The sequence below is a fragment of the Primulina eburnea genome, chromosome 7 (genome assembly GCF_022965805.1).
Source record: "Primulina eburnea isolate SZY01 chromosome 7, ASM2296580v1, whole genome shotgun sequence".
NCBI lineage: Eukaryota > Viridiplantae > Streptophyta > Magnoliopsida > Lamiales > Gesneriaceae > Primulina > Primulina eburnea.
Window position 1 is genome coordinate 5,048,690 of NC_133107.1, and position 20,881 is coordinate 5,069,570.

Here is a 20,881-nt window from a genome sequence, read left to right on the forward strand (position 1 = left end):
GAAAAAAAGATTAATTTTCATTTAAAAATTAACTATTTTTAAAAACATAAAAATTAGCTTTTATTTACCAACATTCCAGATAAGTTAACTTGACTCTTGATTATGTTATTGCAATAGTGAAAATATTTATATCATTCGAAACGAGAAGATTCCGACAATCAAATAATATTTAGATAGTCGCTAATATTTGAACGATATAAATTATAAAACTTCGTTAATAAGTCTATCAATGTGCTTGGTAACATGGAACTGAAGGGAATTTGATGAGATTTGGAATTACAAATATAATTTAAGTGTTTGATCATCAATATGATTTTATTTATCTAAATGAAATTCTTACAAAATTGGTAAGTTGTCATGAGATTTGAATATCCAAACTTGTTTCTACCAAAAAGCCTATGAGAAACCTTCGATCCATTAATTTATGTTGAAAAGATTAATGTTTGGCTTGTAATAAATTACGCAATTTAGCGACCATAAATTATTAATAATTTTTTAAAACTAAACGACCGTAAAATTTTAAATATAATAACATATAAAGCATCAATCAAAATTATTTTGTTCTGCACAGCCAATGCGAATCTGGCTTGCTTGATTCCTTCGATGGTTGATTTCCCGATCTTTGTCTCAAGTGCAGGAACACCATGTGAAGTGTTTTTTTTTATTTATTTATATTCTTGGATCCGATTCAATATATTCGTGTACTTGGGTTTCGTTCACTGGAGTGAAGCACTGGGGAAGATTTGAGCAGAAGCATTCTCAAAGCCATGTCTCTCCAGTATTCCAGTTATTTGCTTTCTTATCGGCAGAAGAACCTTCATATAAGAAGCTCGGGAGCTTCTCAAATTTCAGGTAAAGTTTTCATTTTTCTTAGTGTGGGTGGGATTTGGATGGAAACTTTCCTGGGTTCAATTTTTTTTTTTTCATTTTTTTTTGCCGTCACCTTTTCTTGATTCCGAGATTTTGTCTTCTTTTTTATTGAATATCGTACAAAAGGTGTTTTTAAGGGTGCTTTCATGATCTTTTACCTGTTATTATTGCCACTGTCTGGTATCCAATCAGAAATAAATTTGCATTTTTTAAAAGCAGCATCTTTGGACGTTGGAGTTGAAACGGTAAAGTTTCTAAAAACCAATTCGATGGTATCGATACTTTTACCCATCTTTGGTTCCTTAGTTTTTTTATTTTCATGTTTGAGGATGAGTTACTTGATATTTATTGTAGTTTGAGGAAGCCAAAGAAAGAATAGCAGAGTTGCTTCGTAAGCCCGAGATTTCTGTTTCAACTTATGATACCGCATGGGTTGCTATGGTCCCTTCCCCACATTCATCTGTGGAACCTTGTTTCCCAGATTGTGTGAAATGGTTGATTGAAAATCAATGTGATGACGGCTCATGGGCTCATCCACATCGTCATCATTTATTACGAAAAGACATCATTTCCTCTACGTTAGCATGTATTCTTGCGCTCAAAAGATGGGGAGTTGGTGAACAACAGATTAACAAAGGTGTGATTCCTTTGATGATTATTTAACTTTCTCATACAAAAAGGTTTGATGTATCGATAGCAAATGGTTATTGCAGGCGTCCATTTTGTTGAGGCAAATTTAACTTCAGCTACGGAGGAAAGTCAGATTTCTCCTCTTGGATTTGATATCATATTCCCTGGAATGCTTGAATATGCTGAAGACTTGTCTTTCAACCTCAATCTAGAACCAACGACATTGAAAGATTTGTTTCAAAGCAGGGATTTGAAGCTGGAAAGGTATAGTTTGTCCTGTATTCTTCACTTGTTTCCATGAGAAAATAAGTGTCCACCAACACTTCCTTTTTAAATTCGGAAAAAATCGCATTATACTATTGCCAAGCTGGGTGTTCTGCGAGCTTATTGACTTGGAATGTAGATGAATAGACTACGATGCAAGAGGCTGGAAAAATCACTATTGTAGAATGAACAATGGATTTTCCAAAACCTTGACTATTTTGTACATTTTAAGCCATTGCAACAGCACTGAGTTGTTGAATATAAGAACTTTGGTTCGAATGTGGCTACTTATTCATGTTGATATAGTCTCCCTCCTATTTAGATGCTACCAAAGTGACTCAGTGGAGATGGAAGCTTATCTGGCATATTTTTCTGAAGGAATACGAAATTTACAGAACTGGGAATCTTTCATGAAACATCAAAGAAGAAACGGCTCCCTTTTCAACTCCCCCTCGACAACAGCCGCTGCTTATATGAGCCATCAGAATCCTGGCTGCCTTGATTACCTTCAATCAGCCTTGAAAATGTTTGGGAATGCTGGTATGTTCATTGCACTTTTTGTATATGCTAATTTTCCGTGTTTTGAAAACATGCAACTTCTATCTTCTTCTTCTCAGTTCCCGCAGTTTACCCTATGAGTATGTATGCTCAGTTGTCCACAATTGATAATCTTGAAAGGTTAGGGATTTGCCGTCATTTCAGGAATGAAATTCAAAGTGTGTTGGATGAAATATACAGGTAATTTCTAGTTTAAACTCATTTGTGTCACTTCTTGAGTGTTCCAATTTGAGTTTTACTCACATCTCGAATTTGTATTAAAGGCTTTTACAACTATCAGTTTTATGTTGCCATTATCTAAAGCGTTTTAGATTATTTTGCCTTTATAAAGTTATTTTCTCTTGACTTGAGCCTGTAAAAGATGCTGGCTACAAGGAGAGGAAGAGATATTCATGGATGCTTCTACTTGTGCTATAGCTTTTCGGATATTGAGAATGAATGGATATGATGTAACTTCAGGTTAACTAAGATGATTAACTGTTTCCTATTTTTTCCATCTTTTTAAGAGGAAGGAAATAGTCAAAAAGTCGGAACACCCTTAATAGTGTCTGTATGACTTGCAGATCCGTTGACCAAAATTCTTGAAGAAGATAGCCTTTCCAATCCCCTCTGTGGACATATAAGAGATGTGCACACTGCTCTCGAAGCATTTAAGGCATCAGAGATGACAATTTACCCTACTGAGTCAGTTCTTGAGACACAAAATCTGAGGCTTAAACATTTCCTGGGGCACATAGTGACCACTGGTTCAATTCATCCAAGCAAACTCGGCATAAATATTGACCAAGAGGTAATCTTTCTCTTCCTGCTTGTTGAAGACATATGACATGGTTGCTTACATCAAGTCTTTCAGGTGAACCATATCACGCTATATCCCTTCTATGCAATTTTACCAAGAATGGAAAACCGGAAAAATATTGAGCATTATAATGTGGATAATTTAAGAATGTTAAAAACTTCATACAGGTAAAAGTTATTTCTATGTTGTTTTATTAGTTTTTCTTCCTCCCCCCTACCTATCTATTGTTGTATCTATTAATTGATTGTTGATCGATCTATCATTGTACTATCTACATTGTATATATCTAACTGATGAAGTCTTTTTCAATTTCAGCTCACCTAATTTTGCCAACATGGATTTCCTTTCGTTGGCGGTCTCAGACTTCAATAAATGTCAAGAAATACATCTGGAAGAACTCAAAGGGATCGAGAGGTTTGTATCATAAAGTAACATAGATTATTGGTTTCTTTGGCGGTGGTAATATCAAATGGAGTGCGAGGCTTGGAACTCTTATTTTTTCATTTTAAATATTCTTACAAAAGATTGACTTCTTGGTACTTAACCATTGTAAGGTGATCGATCATATATCAAGCAATCAAATTATATCTTATAACTTTACCCATCTCTTCCAACTTTGAATTTTCAAGTATTAAAGTGTATGTCTGTAGATGGGTTGTAGAGAGCAGATTGTACGAGCTGAAGTTTGCGAGGAGTAAATCTGCATACTCTTATTTTTCTGCTGCAGCATCCATTTTCCATCCTGAACTATCAGATGCCAGAATATCATGGGCCAAAAATGGTGTTCTTGCCACAGTAATTGACGACTTTTTCGATGTTGGAGGTTCTATAGAGGAATTGAAATTATTAATTCAGTTAGTTGAAATGTATGAACTCGTATATCTGTTTTTCTTGCAGCATTTGGTTCTGATGTTTTGCGTAGGATATTTTTATCAGATGTCATCACCCTTATTGCAGTTGGGATGTAAATGTTAACACAGGAAGCTGTTCTGAGAATGTGCGGATAATATTTTCTGCACTTAAGAGCACTATCTGTGAGATTGTGGAAAAAGCAGTCATTCGACAAGAACGTAATGTGATGCGCCATGTAATTGACATTGTAAGATTACCTCCTTTGTTCTTTATTTGAATACCAATGTTCTGCTATTTACCATTCCCATTCAAGGCTAATGATCCCATGTGCTTTTTCTAGCCACTGAATATTATTCTATTCAATGTTAAAATTATAGGTTTCGAGCCGAATTTGGACGTGTTTGAATATGTTTGAAGTCAATTTCAATGCTAAATGATTTGTGTTTGGCAGTTTTATTAGGTTCATCGATATTTTACACGTGTATTTAAACTCAACATAACTCAGGACCTCGAGCTATAATTGGAATGTTTGCTCATTATAATTGGATAATTAAGTTTGAACTAAAGTAATTGAGCTTTAGTGCCTGACTGGGACCTATAATTGATCATTTTTTGAGCTTCAATGAAAATACAAGTAGCATTGGGCTTGATTTGGCTCTTTTGCCTCTTACAAGCATTCCATCAATTACTTGTTTCAGATGCTAGCTGCATTTGGAGCTAAGAAGGTGGTTTAATAGCTAGTATCTTTGCAACAGCAATTGATGATTCCTTGATTTGCGTTTGCAGTGGCTAGATTTGCTTAAAAGCATGTTGAAAGAAACTGAATGGACTAGGGACAGCTACATGCCATCGATGAGTGAATACATGAGCAATGCCTATATATCGATCGGTCTGGGGCCAATTGTCCTGCCAGCTCTTTATCTTGTCGGGCCTAAGCTTTCCGAGGAGATAGTTCATCATTCCGAGTACCACAATCTATTCAAACTGATGAGTACATGCGGGCGCCTTCTCAATGACATCCACAGTTATGAGGTAGGCCATGTGTTTTTGGTTAGCTTATTAGATTATAAAACTATTATCAGCTTGTCCCCCAAGTTTGAGTTTTCTGAACCAAGTGATTTTTAGTTAAATATTAGAGATGGAAGTTTAAAAGTTCAAATTTTTTATGGACAATCTCTTTTATGCTCGATTAAGTTGTGACTTTAGCTGCTTATTTCTCAACTTCGCTATTTTAATTCTTGAACAACATTCGGTTACATGCTTCAAAAAATAATTCCAGCCTACAATCCTCCATTTCTTGCTGACATATGGTGGAGATGTAACATATAACTATTATTGGCCTCAGCTCCCATAATCTCAAGCTTTTACAACTACTGATTTCTAACAGAAGCAGCTTACTCTTTCGCGTTTTTTGGACAGCGTGAATCTAAGGAGGGTAAACTAAATGCCTTATCATTGTACATTTGCGATAGTGGTGGTAACATCGTAACCAGGGAAGATTCTACTGCAGAAATGAAAAAATTGATCAACAACTCTAGGAGAGAACTTCTGAGATTAGTTCTCGAGAGAAAGAAAGGTGCTCTACCACGAGCTTGTAGGGATTTATTCTGGCATATGAGCACGGTTCTGCACCTCTTTTACATTAAAGACGACGGATTCACCTCACAGGACTTGATCAAGGTTGTGAACTCAATTATACATGAACCTATTGTTCTGAGTGAACTTTATATATGAATTCAATTGCTAAATAATGGTTCTTTTGTTGGGAAAATTATGCATGTTATTGCTGGCCAAATCAGAAGACAGGCACGTGAAATGCATATTTCATTCTCATAATCTTCTGTTTATTTAGGGTTTTTTTATTATTAATTTAAAAATAAAAAAATATTTCAAAAATAATTTAAAAAAAAATTAATTTACAACGTGGACGAGCACTCTATATTATTGTTATTATTATTATTATTTATTATAATTTTTTATAATTAATTTAATTAAATAATAATAATATATTCGAATTAAATTAATTATTAAAAATTATAATAAATAATAATAATAATATATTATACAAATTTTTTGATCCCACAGATTTTGAAAAATGTGTAAATTGATCTAATACAACTTTCGTGAAATTACAACTCAACCAGATTTTTTAAATTTACTTGATTTTAGTTTTCTGATACCTAAACAAAAAGGCTGTCATATTTTCATTTGATAAACATATAGGTCAACTTGTACATATACATATGAATAATTTGTATCAATGGATTTATAAAAAAATTAATAGTAAAAAGCAAAAAAAAAAAACATCAAAAAAAATTGTTTAAGAAAAAATTTAATTATATATATGTATGTATTGTTTTAATAAAATTTAAATGATAAATTATATATTAAGTAATAAATTTTTAATAATATAAATTTTTAAACAAAATAAATGCTAAATACATAGAAATTTATTTTGTCTCGAACTCTTCGTTTCTTTATTATCAAGAGATGATACTTGATCAAATATCGATTAACAAAATTTTATTTAATATAATTTGTGATTTTGAGATTGCACGTTTGATAACTCCAAAATTTATTCTTAAAATTTATGATTATATATATTATTTAATCTCATACTTGCTTTTATTAAAAGACAAAAAGTTGTGTGAGATGGTCTCACGATTCGTATTTTGTGAGATGAATATCTTATTTGGGTCATCCATGAAAAATATTACTTTTTATACTAAAAGTATTATTTTTTGTTGTGAATATCGGTAGGGTTGATCCGTCTCACAGATAAAGATTCGTGACACCGTCTTACAAGACACATACTAATATTAAAATTATAATAAAAAATAAAAATATATTTTCACGAACTTGTTTAAGCTTGTAAGTTCGAAATTTGATAATATAACTCGATAAATACCGCCCCTGAGTTTGTTTGAAATATTAATATTAAATAAATTTATTTAATTTGTTAGGTTCGGTCTATCACGTTGTATGGCGCATTGGTGGGTCCGAGTTTTGACAAGGTTTAACGTGACCGTACAAAACAACTATAATACTTAGGTCATCTCCAATCCAAACACCATGTTAGTGCAATACTCCATCATAGTGTGAGTTTTTCTTCTCCAACCCAAAATCATTTCCTACTCTATTTTGGTGGTGTGCTGTGCAATACTGTAGCAATAGCGTTAATTCTTTTTTTTTTTGATTTTTTTTATGTGATTAATTAGCAATTATTATATTTATTTAATTATTTTATCATACGTATATATGTTTAAAATGAATTTATCCTATCAAAATTAGCAATTGTTATCTTATATTATTTTATGCAATTATAATTAATTAATTAATTATGGTGTTTTTTATTTTAATTGTTATTGTAATATATTTTAAGCCTAATTATTAATAAATTAATTATATTATCATGTAAATTTGTAACCATTTGTTTTAAAAACTTTATTTATTCAATAATTACATTATTGAATGAAATAAACAAACATAATAAATCACTTTATTATTGAAAATGACATTACAATACAACATAAAATAAAATAAGATCACTAATATTTAAGATACATAAACTTAAACAAGATAATAAATTAGGCTTACAAGCACATAAACTTAAACAAGATAAAAATCACACCACAATACAACTAAATAAATTAGGCTTACAAGCACATAAATTTTAAAACTCTGGTAAGCTGGATCCAGATCCTCCAATATCTCTAAAATATTTGTCATAGTTTAGACTATCACGTGCACGTTTTCTTACTTCCCTCTCATTCAAAATTCTTGACTGTTCAGCCCGAAAGTTTTCACGCAAAGATGGATCTTGAATAGAGTTGAGATCAATTACTAAAATTTTGTTTTCTTCCTGAAACTTTGTCAGATCCAACATTTGTCGATTTTGTTCTATTTTTGTTTCGTTTTGTTCCAATTTTCGTTCAGTTTGCTGCATACGGTTTATCTGTAATTCATTGTTATGTTCACGATAAACATTTCCAATTTGGATAATTTCAAGAATTTTTTCTTGTCCTAATCTCATTGATTCAATTGTCAGAGACATATATTCATCTTTTTTCTTTTTCAATTTTGCTTTTTTAACTCCAATTGGTCGTTCTGACGAAGTACCACCAATATTTTCATCACTTAAGTTGATCTCAAACGGTGATAATCCAGGGGACGCTGATTTGGGAGAATCCGTTGCTTGTGTGTCTGATTGTGGAGATTCAAAAAATTCAATACCTCTTTGAATTGATGTCCGTGAGGGGTTTGATGAAGCTGCAAATTTCTCCATATCTTTCATAATAGACCATACATGATCAAACTTAAAACCTTTCTTAAAATTCGCATCATGTTTCATCAACTCTTTTGCACGAATTAGTTGTATATAAAATTAATGTAATATTAAATTATCAAAAGTAATGATAATAATATATAAGTGCAGATATTTCATTAAAAACAAAACTCACAATATCCATTTCTGAAGCACTGCTTGGATGGAGTTGTTCAACTTGTTTGATGCATCCTTTTAATTTACTAATTGCCGCCATATTAACCCCATACGAGATTGCACAGATCTTTTGTTACGAACTTCAGTCATGTCAAGTGCTTTGGAATTGTTGTAGCTTTGCTCGATACGACTCCAAAATTGATTTCGAGATTGATTTATACCTATGATAGGATCTTGGAAAATGTCTAGATAAATATGACAAAGGTGTATGTCTTCTTGATATGAATAAGAAGCAGTTCGTGCATTCGAAGACATTGAAACTAAAATTTGTTGAGCAATAAGTATAATATTTAGTAAATCGAGAATGTCAATTGTGACTCAATTATGAAATAATGTTATATATATTTATAAACTGAGTAGTGTTAGATGATATGAAGTTGATGGTTGTGATTGAATGAAATCTAATCCGACGGTATATAAATGTGATAAGATTTTCAAGATACAAGATAAATATTTTATGGTTTCGATTGAAAGAAATCTAATCCGACGGTAAATAAATCGGATAAGATTTCAAGTAGATATTTTTTGGTGGTGTGTTTGGTCTCTATTCATTAGGTCCGATCTTGATGATATCTGTTGCATTTGATGTCCGTAACTATACGTAGAGGTAGGAAGAATGTTGCAGCTCCTGCCACCTCTCACGTCTACAATAACCATGAATTAATATATGTATGTAGAAATGGGCATGCATGCCAACAAAAGGTCAGAGGACAACATCAACATGGCACACCATTTGAGGCATCAAACACAAGATAAGAACAAAGAAATTGATACAATAATAGCAAGGAAAATGACGTGTCATGTAAATGTAGAAATTAGGATAAAGATTATAAGGTGTTGATTGAAAGAAATCTAATTCGACGATTAATAAATCGGATAAGATTTTCCGGATATAAGATAAAGATCACGTGGATGGATTTAGTTTTGCTATATAATATATATCATATGAAGATACATAAAACCTACTTACAGATTTACAACTATCACTAGACACCATGAATTTTCAAAATTTTCATTTCTTTCATTCATCATCATCTAGCTCATCTGATGAATTTGATTCACAGGTTATAGAGCAATTTGAGCCCATCAATGAAACAGAAAATTTATTAGGGAGTCTAGCCACCAATAACACCATTTTAGCGGCTTCATATCTCGAGCAACATGAATCTGAAGTCAAACATGGAGGGTCGATTCCCGGTCGTATTGTGATTCCGCGTGATCGAGAAATGGCCGATCGTAATCTATTCAACGATTATTTTGCTGAGAATCCAAGATACAATGAAGTAATGTTTCGAAGACGTTTTCGCATGTCACGAGGCCTTTTTCTCCGTATTGTCGATGCCGTGAAGAATCATGATCGTTTTTTCAAACAACGGATAGATGGTCTTGGTCGAGTTGGACTTTCTACTAATCAAAAAATTACAGCTGCAATGCGGATGTTGGCCTACGGTACACCAGCGGATGCTGCAGATGAGTATATTAAAATAGGAGAATCGACTACAATCCAATGTCTTCAACGTTTTTGTCGAGACATTGTAGAGGTGTTTGCAGAGAGGTACCTAAGGTCACCTACCCACATTGATATTGAGAGACTACTACGTATTGGTGAAAAACGTGGATTTCCTGGAATGTTGGGAAGATTGGATTGTATGCATTGGAGATGGAAAAATTTCCCAACAGCATGGGCAGGACAATATGCGGGTCGTAGTGGTTCTCCGACCATTATTTTGGAAGCGGTTGCTGATTATGATCTTTGGATATGCCATGCATTTTTTGGTATGCCAGGGTCTAACAATGATATCAATGTTCTCGAAGCATCCAATCTATTTTCAAATCTTGCACAAGGTATCGCACCTCCGGCTAATTACTTAATTGGTGGAAAAGAGTATCATCAAGGATATTACTTAGCTGATGGTATATATCCTAAATGGTCAACTCTTGTTCAAACTATTCATGATCCCGGCGGTCCCAAAAAAAAAATATTTTGCAATGAAACAAGAGTCGTGTAGAAAAGATGCCGAACGTGCGTTTGGAGTACTTCAATCACGATTCGCAATTGTAGCATCTCCGGCACGTGCTTGGCAGAAGAAAGACTTGCAAGCTATAATGACTGCATGTATTATAATACACAATATGATTATCGAGGATGAACGTGACTTGAATACACCAATTCAAGATGCGATGGAAGCACCAACTGCAAATGTGGAAATAGTTACGGATCAAAATATAAGATTTCAAGAATTTTTTGCTCGGTATAAAAAAGTAAGGGATAGGGAGGCTCACTTCGCACTACGAGATGCACTAATCGATCATTTATGGGATTTATATAGTAATTCCATTAATTAAAATTTGGATATTTGTGTGTAATTTCTATTTTATATGCATCATTTTAATATTGATTGTATGTTAGTAATTTATGTTCAAATTATTTATATGTGTGATTGAAATTTTGTTCAAAGATTAATTAATTACATTCAATTAAGTATTAAGCTTAAATATTTAAAATAATAATATTAAATACTAAAAAAATTTAACGTAATTCAAAAAACATTATTTAATTAAATTTTTAATTCATGTATATTTATAATGAATTTCGATATATACATTATTTTAGATATTAATGATATTATAATTATTGTGTTTAAAAATATTTTGTGAAATAAATTATTTGTTGTGAATAAAATAATAGAGAATATTCAGAATATTCTTTTTGGTGTAGAGTTTAGAGTTGATGGGTTGGAGATGAGTTTTAGATTTAGTGTAAAAATTATACTATTTTAAAGTTAGTTTGACACTAAGATAGTGTAATGGGTTGGAGATGGCCTTATAGCTTCAATGGCAAAAAGAAACTTGTTATCTCTACCGCTAGCTGGCTCGGAAGGAAGAATAATTTTATGGGTATTGCTTATCTGACAGTGGCTGGATTGTGCTTCATCTTGGCCATGATATTTACTCTAATTTATCTGATCAAGCCAAGGTGCAATATTTTTCCCAGCCCAATTCCTGCTACACCAAATCTATCTTCTGTCGTACATCTGATTGTTTTACAATTAAGTATCTCTTTTTTCAAATTATTTTGATCGCCAACAGAGATTTTAAGTATGGATGATAATTACTATATATATTAGTCCGAACTATATTTGCGCTGATTCAAAACTCATGTGACTTTAATCTTTTAACATGTTTTCTGTCTCAGGCAACTTGGGGATCCATCTTATTTGTCGTGGAATAGGAATCCAGGAGGTCGCTAAATAGCCTACGAGCTCCGTTGTTTTAGTTCACTTGATTCAAGCCCTTTTCGGTATCTTATATGACTTGCTACGTGCGTCCTATTCTGAAAAACTTGAGGTTGTATTTGTAATCAGATCGTACATGAAAACACATTGAAATGTAAATTTCTTAAATCTTTTCTTGACTTTATATGTAGTTTTGGAGGAAAGACTATGTTCTCCTTTGAAATTTCCAGAGCAGGGGAAGATGAATCCACACCTTCAAGCCAAAGTAGACGATCAAATCTTAGTTTTGGAGGAAAAACTACATGTAAAGTAACGACAGAGTCATTGACCATGTTTGTTTGAAACTCTCAAACGGAGATTCCTTGTCTTGGATATCACGAAAATTATTTCGACTAAATTTATGTAAAATCTGTTGCTGACGTATAGATAATTTTTTTAAAAAAAGCAATATGAATTTACCAGTTGCACCTAGAGCACCACCACACGCTGTATTTAGAGGAAAACCTCCAGTATAGCAGCATATGTCTAGTACTGTCTGGCCGTCTGAAATTGACATTATGTAATGCCGGTTCTCACACTGGTCAGCACAGAAGCCAGTTTTCTGCCTTTCCTAGGGGTGGGTACGGTACCGTATAAACTACGGTACCGTATACCGTACCGAAAATATCGATATGAAATTTTTCCATACCGATACCAATACCGAAAATTCGGTACACCGCACATTCGGTATACCGAATTTCGGTATGAAAAAAGTTCATACCGATACCGTACAGACACCGAAAATTTTGTAGGTATACCGAACTTAAATTTAAAAAATAATAATAATAAAAAATATTTTCGATATTTCGGTATATACCGAAAAAAAATATTCCGTACCGATACCGATACCGAAAATTTCGGTACGGTATCAGTATACCAATTTTTTCGGTAAGTTCGGTATTTTTTTTGGTACGGTTTTTCGGTATTTCGGTATTCCGATATTTTTTCACGCCCCTAGCCCTTCCAACGAGACTAAATGAAAAACCCCATTCCCCACAACATGGCTGAGGCAAAAAAAACAAAAACATATATCTAGACTAATATCTGATGACGTTTCATGGAACAAAAATTTAATGACAAAATAGAATGTGATTCAGGCCCTGTTTAATCTCAACAGCTATTGATAGGTGTAAACGTTCTCGCATCATAATAATATTTCACCTTTACTGTTTAGGGAGGATTTGATGAATCTATAACTCCTGAATCATGAAAATCATATCCCTCTTCCTTCAAGATTTCGATCTATGGTCTCCAGGTTATATGGTTGATGTTTTTTTATTTGGTCGACGTGATGTTTTATTTGTTGCTTGTACTTTTCAACTCATGCAGAAGAGGAAGCAATCACCGCTTCATCTCAAAAAATATCAACGATAAGACCTGATAACCTGCATCGGAATATGGTAAGTATACTATTTTTTCAAAGTTGATCATACAAATAAGGTTGTAGCAGCCCGACGAAGGAGTAGGAATATGATTTTCCTGATGAGATACTCTTTCACAGGAATACACCAACGCATTTAATAATGTAAATTGTCAAGTCCCCTTCAAATATCAGATCTACTTTTAAAAAATAAGTATGCCAGACAAATACTTGAATTCATGATAAAGGAAATAAAGATTGCAGACCGTGATATTTCAGAAGGCACACCATCATACCATACGACATGGACAATGTTAAAGTCTTCGATGACTATAAGACGGACGATAACATCGCATTAATTTGTTTTCCAATGGAAAATATGCACCAATAGGCTTATTAACAGTTCGTACTTGACATGGTGTCAGAGCATGTGTGAAAGTACAATGAAATGTCAAAAGTATTCAGATTTCTAGTGCATTAATCCCAAATATATTAACAACTTGACATGTTTTTTGGGGGGATTATCTCCTTCACTGTTGACCAGACGATATGCATTTGTCTCAGCAGAAGGAAGCCCAAACAACTCCCTCAAGGTAATAGCAGCACTGATTCTTATCTCAAGCAATCTATATCCACATTTGACACACGAGATGGATCACTGCACCAAATCGAATAATTGACTGATGAAGCGACCGAGAAATTACATTTGAAAAACTAAACAAAACACATAAATGATCGGACATATACTATGCTGTTTCATCCTCCAGTAGCATTAGTCGAACACAGAACATGGAAACCGAGTTGTATATAAGCCCCAACCAATTGGCTTTTCTGAACCATCAGCCACCAGCACAACGTCACCAGTTTTGCGGGGTGGTCTGCCAATTATCCTATCAACGGTACCACTGTACACCACAGGGCAGCCATTTTTGAATAGTCGAGTCTTTCCCTTTTTCAGCACAAATTTTACAATGCCTACAGACCAATTCCATCAATGAACTTACCATATGGGAATGGGGACATGATTGGTAAATCACTAACCATTACAAGATAAACCTTATGCCTGCACATAATGGATAATGATAAGAATCGAAAAAACCAAAGTCGATTAAATTGTACCCACACTTAGAGAATAGCACAAAAGTCTCGGTTATCCAGGTTTGAAAAGATGCTCTTTTTACAAAGCTGAATTATGAAAAGTGGGATAGGTATAATGTTATACAAAAAAAAAAAACTTTGACCCTCCTACCGGCTCCAGTCCTTTAAAACAAGGTAACCAAGCTTTGAAAACATCGTAAAACATATAATAAAACTCAACGGAAATTATATATTTAAACACGAGATTGATGGTGAATTCTTTCGGTGATAAAAATAGACAGAATCCAACTGAACGTGTCAACATGGTAAAATGTGGCCTCTTCTAAATAAGTATTGCGTTCGGAAGTCTGAAAATCTTGAAATAAGACAATCAGCTGAAAAAAATCTTAAAGATGCGAAGCACAGCACCCAAGTCATTGTTTTTCTGCGCTACTTTTTAAGCAAGCTAGTTGAAAGTAAATCCAATCTCTTAAATGAAAAGAACCATGTACTTTTCGGTAGATTTTTTGTGAGACGATCTCACGAATTTTTATTTGTAAAATGGATCTTTACTGATATTCACAACAAAAAGTAATACTCTTAGCATAAAAAGTAATATTTTTTTATTTGTAAAATGGATCTTTACTGATATTCACAATAAAAAGTAATACTCTTAGCATAAAAAGTAATATTTTTTCATGGATGACCCAAATAAGATATTCGTCTCACAAAATATGGCTCGTGAGACCGTTTCACATAACTTTTTACATTCTTTTATACCTTCAAACATGTTGTATGTATACTATAAAGATTTTAATCATAAATACCAAACTTGTTTCAACCATAAAGCCTATGAGAAACCTTCGATCGATTAATTTATGTTGAAAAGATTAATGTTGGCTTGTAATAAATTACGCAATTTAACGACCATAAATTATTAATAATTTTTTAAAACTAAACGACCGTAAAATTTTAAAAATAATAGAACATATAAAGCATAAAGCAAAGTTATTGTTCTGCACAGCCAATGCGTATCTGCCTTGCTTGATTCCTTCAATGTAGATTTCCCAATCTTTGTCTCAAGTGCAGGAACACCGTGTGAAGTGTGTTTTTTTTATTTATTTATATTCTTGGATCCGATTCAATATATTCGTGTACTTGGGTTTCATTCACTGGAGTGAAGCACTGGGAAAGATTTGAGCAGAAGCATGCTCAAAGCCATGTCTCTTCAGTATTCCAGTTATTTGCTTTCTTATCGGCAGAAGAACCTTCATATAAGAAGCTCGGGAGCTTCTCAAATTTCAGGTGAAGTTTTCATTTTTTTTAGTGTGGGTGGGATTTGAATGGAAACTTTCCTGGGTTAAATTTTTTTTTCATTTTTCCAAAATAAGGGGGGGATTACGGAAAAGGGTTTGAGAATGCCGTCACCTTTTCTTGATTCCGAGATTTTGTCTTCTTTTTTATTGGAAATCGTACAAAAGGTGTTTTTGAGGGTGCTTTCATGATCTTTTACCTGTTATTATTGCCACTGTCTGGTATTCAATCAGAAATAAATTTGCATTTTTTTTAAAGCAGCATCTTTGGACGTTGGAGTTGAAACGGTAAAGTTTCTAAAAACCAATTCGATGGTATCGATACTTTTACCCATCTTTGGTTTCTTAGTTTTTTTATTTTCATGTTTGAGGATGAGTTATTTGATATTTATTGTAGTTTGAGGATGCCAAAGAAAGAATAGCAGATTTGCTTCGTAAGCCCAAGATTTCTGTTTCCACTTATGATACCGCATGGGTTGCTATGGTCCCTTCCCCACATTCGTCTACGGAACCTTGTTTCCCAGATTGTGTGAATTGGTTAATTGAAAATCAATGTGATGACGGCTCATGGGCTCATCCACATCGTCATCGTTTATTACAAAAAGACATCCTTTCCTCTACGTTAGCATGTGTTCTTGCGCTCAAAAGATGGGGAGTTGGTGAACAACAGATTAACAAAGGTGTGATTCCTTTGATGATTATTTAACTTTCTCATACAAAAAGGTTTGATGTATCGATAGCAAATGGTTATTGCAGGTGTCCATTTTATCGAGTCAAATTTATCGTCAGCTACGGAGGAAAGTCAGATTTCTCCTCTTGGATTTGATATCATATTCCCTGGAATGCTTGAATATGCTGAAGACTTGTCTTTCAACCTCAATCTAGAACCAACGACATTGAAAGATTTGTTTCAAAGCAGGGATTTGAAGCTGGAAAGGTATAGTTTGTCCTGGATTCTTCACTTGTTTCCATGAGAAAATACGTGTCCACCAACACTTCCTTTTTAAATTCGGAAAAAATCGCATTATACTATTGCCAAGCTGGGTGTTCTACGAGCTTATTGACTTGGAATGTAGATGAATGGGACTACGATGCAAGAGGCTGGAAAAATCACTATTGTAGAATGCATAATGGATTTTTCAAAACCTTGACTATTTTGTACATTTTAAGCCATTGCGACAGCACTGAATTGTTGAATATAAGAACTTTGGTTCGAATGTGGCTACTTATCATGTTGATATAGTCTCCCTCCTATTTAGATGCCACCAAAGTGACTCGGTGGAGATGGAAGCTTATCTGGCATATTTTTCTGAAGGAATACGAAATTTACAGAACTGGGAATCTGTCATGAAACACCAAAGAAGAAACGGCTCCCTTTTCAACTCCCCCTCGACAACAGCTGCTGCTTATATGAGCCATCAGAATCCTGGCTGCCTTGATTACCTTCAATCAGCCTTGAAAATGTTTGGGAATGCTGGTAAGTTCATTGCATTTTTTATATATGCTAATTTTTCGTGTTTTGAAAACTTGCAACTTCTATCTTCTTCTTCTCAGTTCCCGCAGTTTACCCTATGAGTATGTATGCTCAGTTGTCCACAATTGATAATCTTGAAAGGTTAGGGATTTGCCGTCATTTCAGGAATGAAATTCAAAGTGTGTTGGATGAAATATACAGGTAATTTCTAGTTTAAACTCATTTGTGTCACTTCTTGAGTGTTCCAATTTGAGTTTTACTCACATCTCGAATTCGTAATAAAGGCTTTTACAACTATCAGTTTTATGTTTCCATTATCTAAAGCATTTTAGATTATTTTGCCTTTATAAAGTTATTTTCTCTTGACTTGAGCCTGTAAAAGATGCTGGCTACAAGGAGAGGAAGAGATATTCATGGATGCTTCTACTTGTGCTATAGCTTTTCGGATATTGAGAATGAATGGATATGATGTAACTTCAGGTTAACTAAGATGATTGACTGTTTCCTATTTTTTCCATCTTTTTAAGAGGAAGGAAATAGTTAAAAAGTCGGAACACCCTTAATAGTATCTGTATGACTTGCAGATCCGTTGACCAAAATTCTTGAAGAAGATAGCCTTTCCAATCCCCTCTGTGGACATATAAGAGACGTGCACACTGCTCTCGAAGCATTTAAGGCATCAGAGATGACAATGTACCCTACTGAGTCAGTTCTTGAGACACAAAATCTGAGGCTTAAACATTTCCTGGGGCACAGAGTGACCAATGGTTCAATTCATTCAAGCAAACTCGGCATAAATATTGACCAAGAGGTAATCTTTCTCTTCCTACTTGTTGAACACATATGACATGGTTGCTTACATCAAGTCTTTCAGGTGAAACATATCATGCAATATCCCTTCTATGCAATTTTACCAAGAATGGAAAACCGGAAAAATATTGAGCATTATAATGTGGATAATTTAAGAATGTTAAAAACTTCATACAGGTAAAAGTTATTTCTATGTTGTTTTATTAGTTTTTCTTCCTCCCCCCTACCTATATATTGTTGTATCTATTAATTGATTGTTGATCGATCTATCATTGTAATATCTACATTGTATATATCTAACTGATGAAGTCTTTTTCAATTTTAGCTCTCCTAATTTTGCCAACATGGATTTCCTTTCATTGTCGGTATCAGACTTCAATAAATGTCAAGAAATACATCTCGAAGAACTCAAAGGGATCGAGAGGTTTGTATTATAAAGTAACATAGATTATTGTTTTCTTTGGCGGTGGTGATATCAAATGGAGTGCGAGGCTTGGACTTTTATTTTTTCACTTTAAATATTCTTACAAAAGATTGACTTCTTGTTACTTGACCATTGTAAGGTGATTTATCATATATCAAGCAATCAAATTATATTTTAGAACTTTTCCCATCTCTTCCAACTTTGAATTTTCAAGTATTAAAGTGTATGTCTGTAGATGGGTTGTAGAGAGCAGATTGGACGAGCTGAAGTTTGCGAGGAGTAAATCTGCATACTGTTATTTTTCTGCTGCAGCATCCATTTTCCATCCTGAACTATCAGATGCCAGAATATCATGGGCCAAAAATGGTGTTCTTACCACAGTAATTGACGACTTTTTCGATGTTGGAGGTTCTATAGAGGAATTGAAATTATTAATTCAGTTAGTTGAAATGTATGAACTCGTATATCTGTTTTTCTTGCTGCATTTGGTTCTGATGTTTTGCACAGGATATTTTTATCAGTTGTCATCACCCTTATTGCAGTTGGGATGTAAATGTTAACACAGGAAGCTGTTCTGAGAATGTGCGGATAATATTTTCTGCACTTAAGAGCACTATCTGTGAGATTGTGGAAAAAGCAGTCATTCGACAAGAACGTAATGTGATGCGCCATGTAATTGACATTGTAAGATTACTTCCTTTGTTCTTTATTTGAATACCAATGTTCTGCTATTTACCATTCCCATTCAAGGCTAATGATCCCATGTGCTTTTTCTAGCCGCTGAATATTATTCTATTCAATGTTAAAATTATTGGATTCGAGCCGAATTTAGATTTGAATATGTTTGAAGTCAATTTCAATGCTAAATGGTTTGTGTTTGGCAGTTTTATTAGGTTCATTGATATTTTACACGAGTATTTAAACTCAACAGAACTCAGGAGCTCGAGCTATAATTGGAAAGTTTGCTCATTATAATCGGATAATTAAGTTTGAACTAAAGTAATTGAGCTTTAGTGCTTCAATGAAAATACAAGTAGCATTGGGCTTGATTTGGGTCTTATGCCTCTTACAATTCCATCAATACTTGTTTCAGATGCTAGCTGCATTTGGAGCTAAGAAGGTGGTTTAATAGCTATTATCTTTGCCACAGCAATAGATGATTCCTTGATTTGCGTTTGCAGTGGCTAGATTTGCTTAAAAGCATGTTGAAAGAAACTGAATGGACTATGGAAAGCTACATGCCATCGATGAGTGAATACATGAGCAATGCCTATATATCATTCGCTCTCGGGCCAATTGTCCTGCCAGCTCTTTATCTTGTCGGGCCTAAGCTTTCCGAGGAGATAGTACATCATTCCGAGTACCACAATCTATTCAAACTGATGAGTACATGCGGGCGCCTTCTCAATGACATCCACAGTTATGAGGTAGGCCATGTGTTTTTGGTAAGCTTATTAGATTATAAAACTATCATTAGCTTGTCCCCCAAGTTTGAGTTTTCTGAACCAAGTGATTTTTAGTTAAATATTAGAGATGGAAGTTTAAAAGTTCAAATTTTTTATGGACAATCTCTTTTATGCTCGATTAAGTTGTGACTTTAGCTGCTTATTTCTCAACTTCGCTATTTTAATTCTTGAACAACATTCGGTTACATGCTTCAAAAAATAAATTCCAGCCTATATTCCTCCCTTTCTTGCTGACATATGGGGGAGATGTTGTAACATAAAACTATTATTGGCCTCAGCTCCCATAATCTCAAGCTTTTACAACTACTGATTTCTAACAGAAGCAGCTTACTCTTTCGCGTTTCTTGGACAGCGTGAATCTAAGGAGGGTAAACTAAATGCCTTATCATTGTACATTTGCGATAGTGGTGGTAACTTCATAACCAGGGAAGATTCTACTGCAGAAATGAAAAAATTGATCAACAACTCTAGGAGAGAACTTCTGAGATTAGTTCTCGATAGAAAGAAAGGTGTTTTACCACGAGCTTGTAGGGATTTATTCTGGCATATGAGCACGGTTCTGCACCTCTTTTACATTAAAGACGACGGATTCACCTCACAGGACTTGATCAAGGTTGTGAACTCAATTATACGTGAACCTATTGTTCTGAGTGAACTTTATATATGAATTCAATTGCTAAATAATGGTTCTTTTGTTGGGAAAATTATGCATGTTTAATGCTGGCCAAATCAGAAGACAGGCACGTGAAATACATATTTCATTCTCAAAATCTTCTGTTTATTTAAGGGATTGATGGATGTGAAATTAATTTTGGGTTTCTTTGGTATTCTATGACTGTCAAGAGACTGTTTTCTTTCCTAGCTGGCTTAAAACGAAATACAACGTTGTGTGTTTTTTTTATAAGAAACATATCAATATTATTAATATTAGAATTTACAGTACAAGAAGTGGACTGGTGATCCACTGCCATGAACTAGCTATTATCTAGCAATACACATATGACCAATCTCTCAAAATATCAAATATAGACAATCTCTGAAAGTTTTTATCCACTTGAATTCAGTTTGCTGTTGTGAACTTGATTTTTCTTCAACGTTCTTCCGCGGTTTTTTTCACATCTTCAAAAATTCTTCTATTTCTCTCCAACCAAACCGCCCAAGTAATTCCATGTATCACCACTCTCCAAAAAATCTGACCTCTTTTGCCA

The 20,881-nt window shown here is 33.9% G+C and overlaps 3 protein-coding genes across 4 annotated transcripts; all 3 read left to right on the plus strand.

Annotated features, from left to right (window-relative positions):
- The first annotated feature begins 542 nt into the window (after positions 1 to 542).
- LOC140836852 (ent-kaurene synthase TSP4, chloroplastic-like) lies at positions 543 to 5,810 on the plus strand. Of its 2 annotated transcripts, XM_073202704.1 has the most exons (14): positions 543 to 852; positions 1,087 to 1,142; positions 1,225 to 1,507; positions 1,584 to 1,764; positions 2,087 to 2,304; positions 2,382 to 2,502; positions 2,684 to 2,781; positions 2,886 to 3,112; positions 3,176 to 3,288; positions 3,437 to 3,535; positions 3,772 to 3,987; positions 4,079 to 4,220; positions 4,760 to 5,005; positions 5,393 to 5,810. In XM_073202704.1, exons 1-14 carry the CDS (start codon positions 768 to 770, stop codon positions 5,705 to 5,707), a joined length of 2,400 nt encoding a protein of 799 aa, XP_073058805.1. In that variant the 5' UTR covers positions 543 to 767; the 3' UTR covers positions 5,708 to 5,810. The 2 variants fall into 2 exon arrangements, with proteins under 2 accessions (XP_073058805.1, XP_073058806.1); XM_073202705.1 differs by lacking the exon at positions 1,087 to 1,142 and having other exon boundaries at positions 5,393 to 5,808.
- A 3,639-nt stretch (positions 5,811 to 9,449) lies between these two features.
- On the plus strand, positions 9,450 to 10,847 carry LOC140836853 (uncharacterized). Its single transcript, XM_073202706.1, has one exon. It carries the CDS (start codon positions 9,470 to 9,472, stop codon positions 10,481 to 10,483), a length of 1,014 nt encoding a protein of 337 aa, XP_073058807.1. The 5' UTR covers positions 9,450 to 9,469; the 3' UTR covers positions 10,484 to 10,847.
- Positions 10,848 to 15,203: 4,356 nt separating this feature from the next.
- Positions 15,204 to 20,529, plus strand: LOC140836854 (ent-kaurene synthase TSP4, chloroplastic-like). The gene is made up of 14 exons (XM_073202707.1): positions 15,204 to 15,491; positions 15,759 to 15,814; positions 15,897 to 16,179; positions 16,256 to 16,436; positions 16,759 to 16,976; positions 17,054 to 17,174; positions 17,356 to 17,453; positions 17,558 to 17,784; positions 17,848 to 17,960; positions 18,109 to 18,207; positions 18,443 to 18,658; positions 18,750 to 18,891; positions 19,389 to 19,634; positions 20,026 to 20,529. The coding sequence occupies exons 1-14, from the start codon at positions 15,395 to 15,397 to the stop codon at positions 20,338 to 20,340; spliced, it is 2,412 nt and encodes an 803-aa protein (XP_073058808.1). The 5' UTR covers positions 15,204 to 15,394; the 3' UTR covers positions 20,341 to 20,529.
- Positions 20,530 to 20,881: the final 352 nt, after the last annotated feature.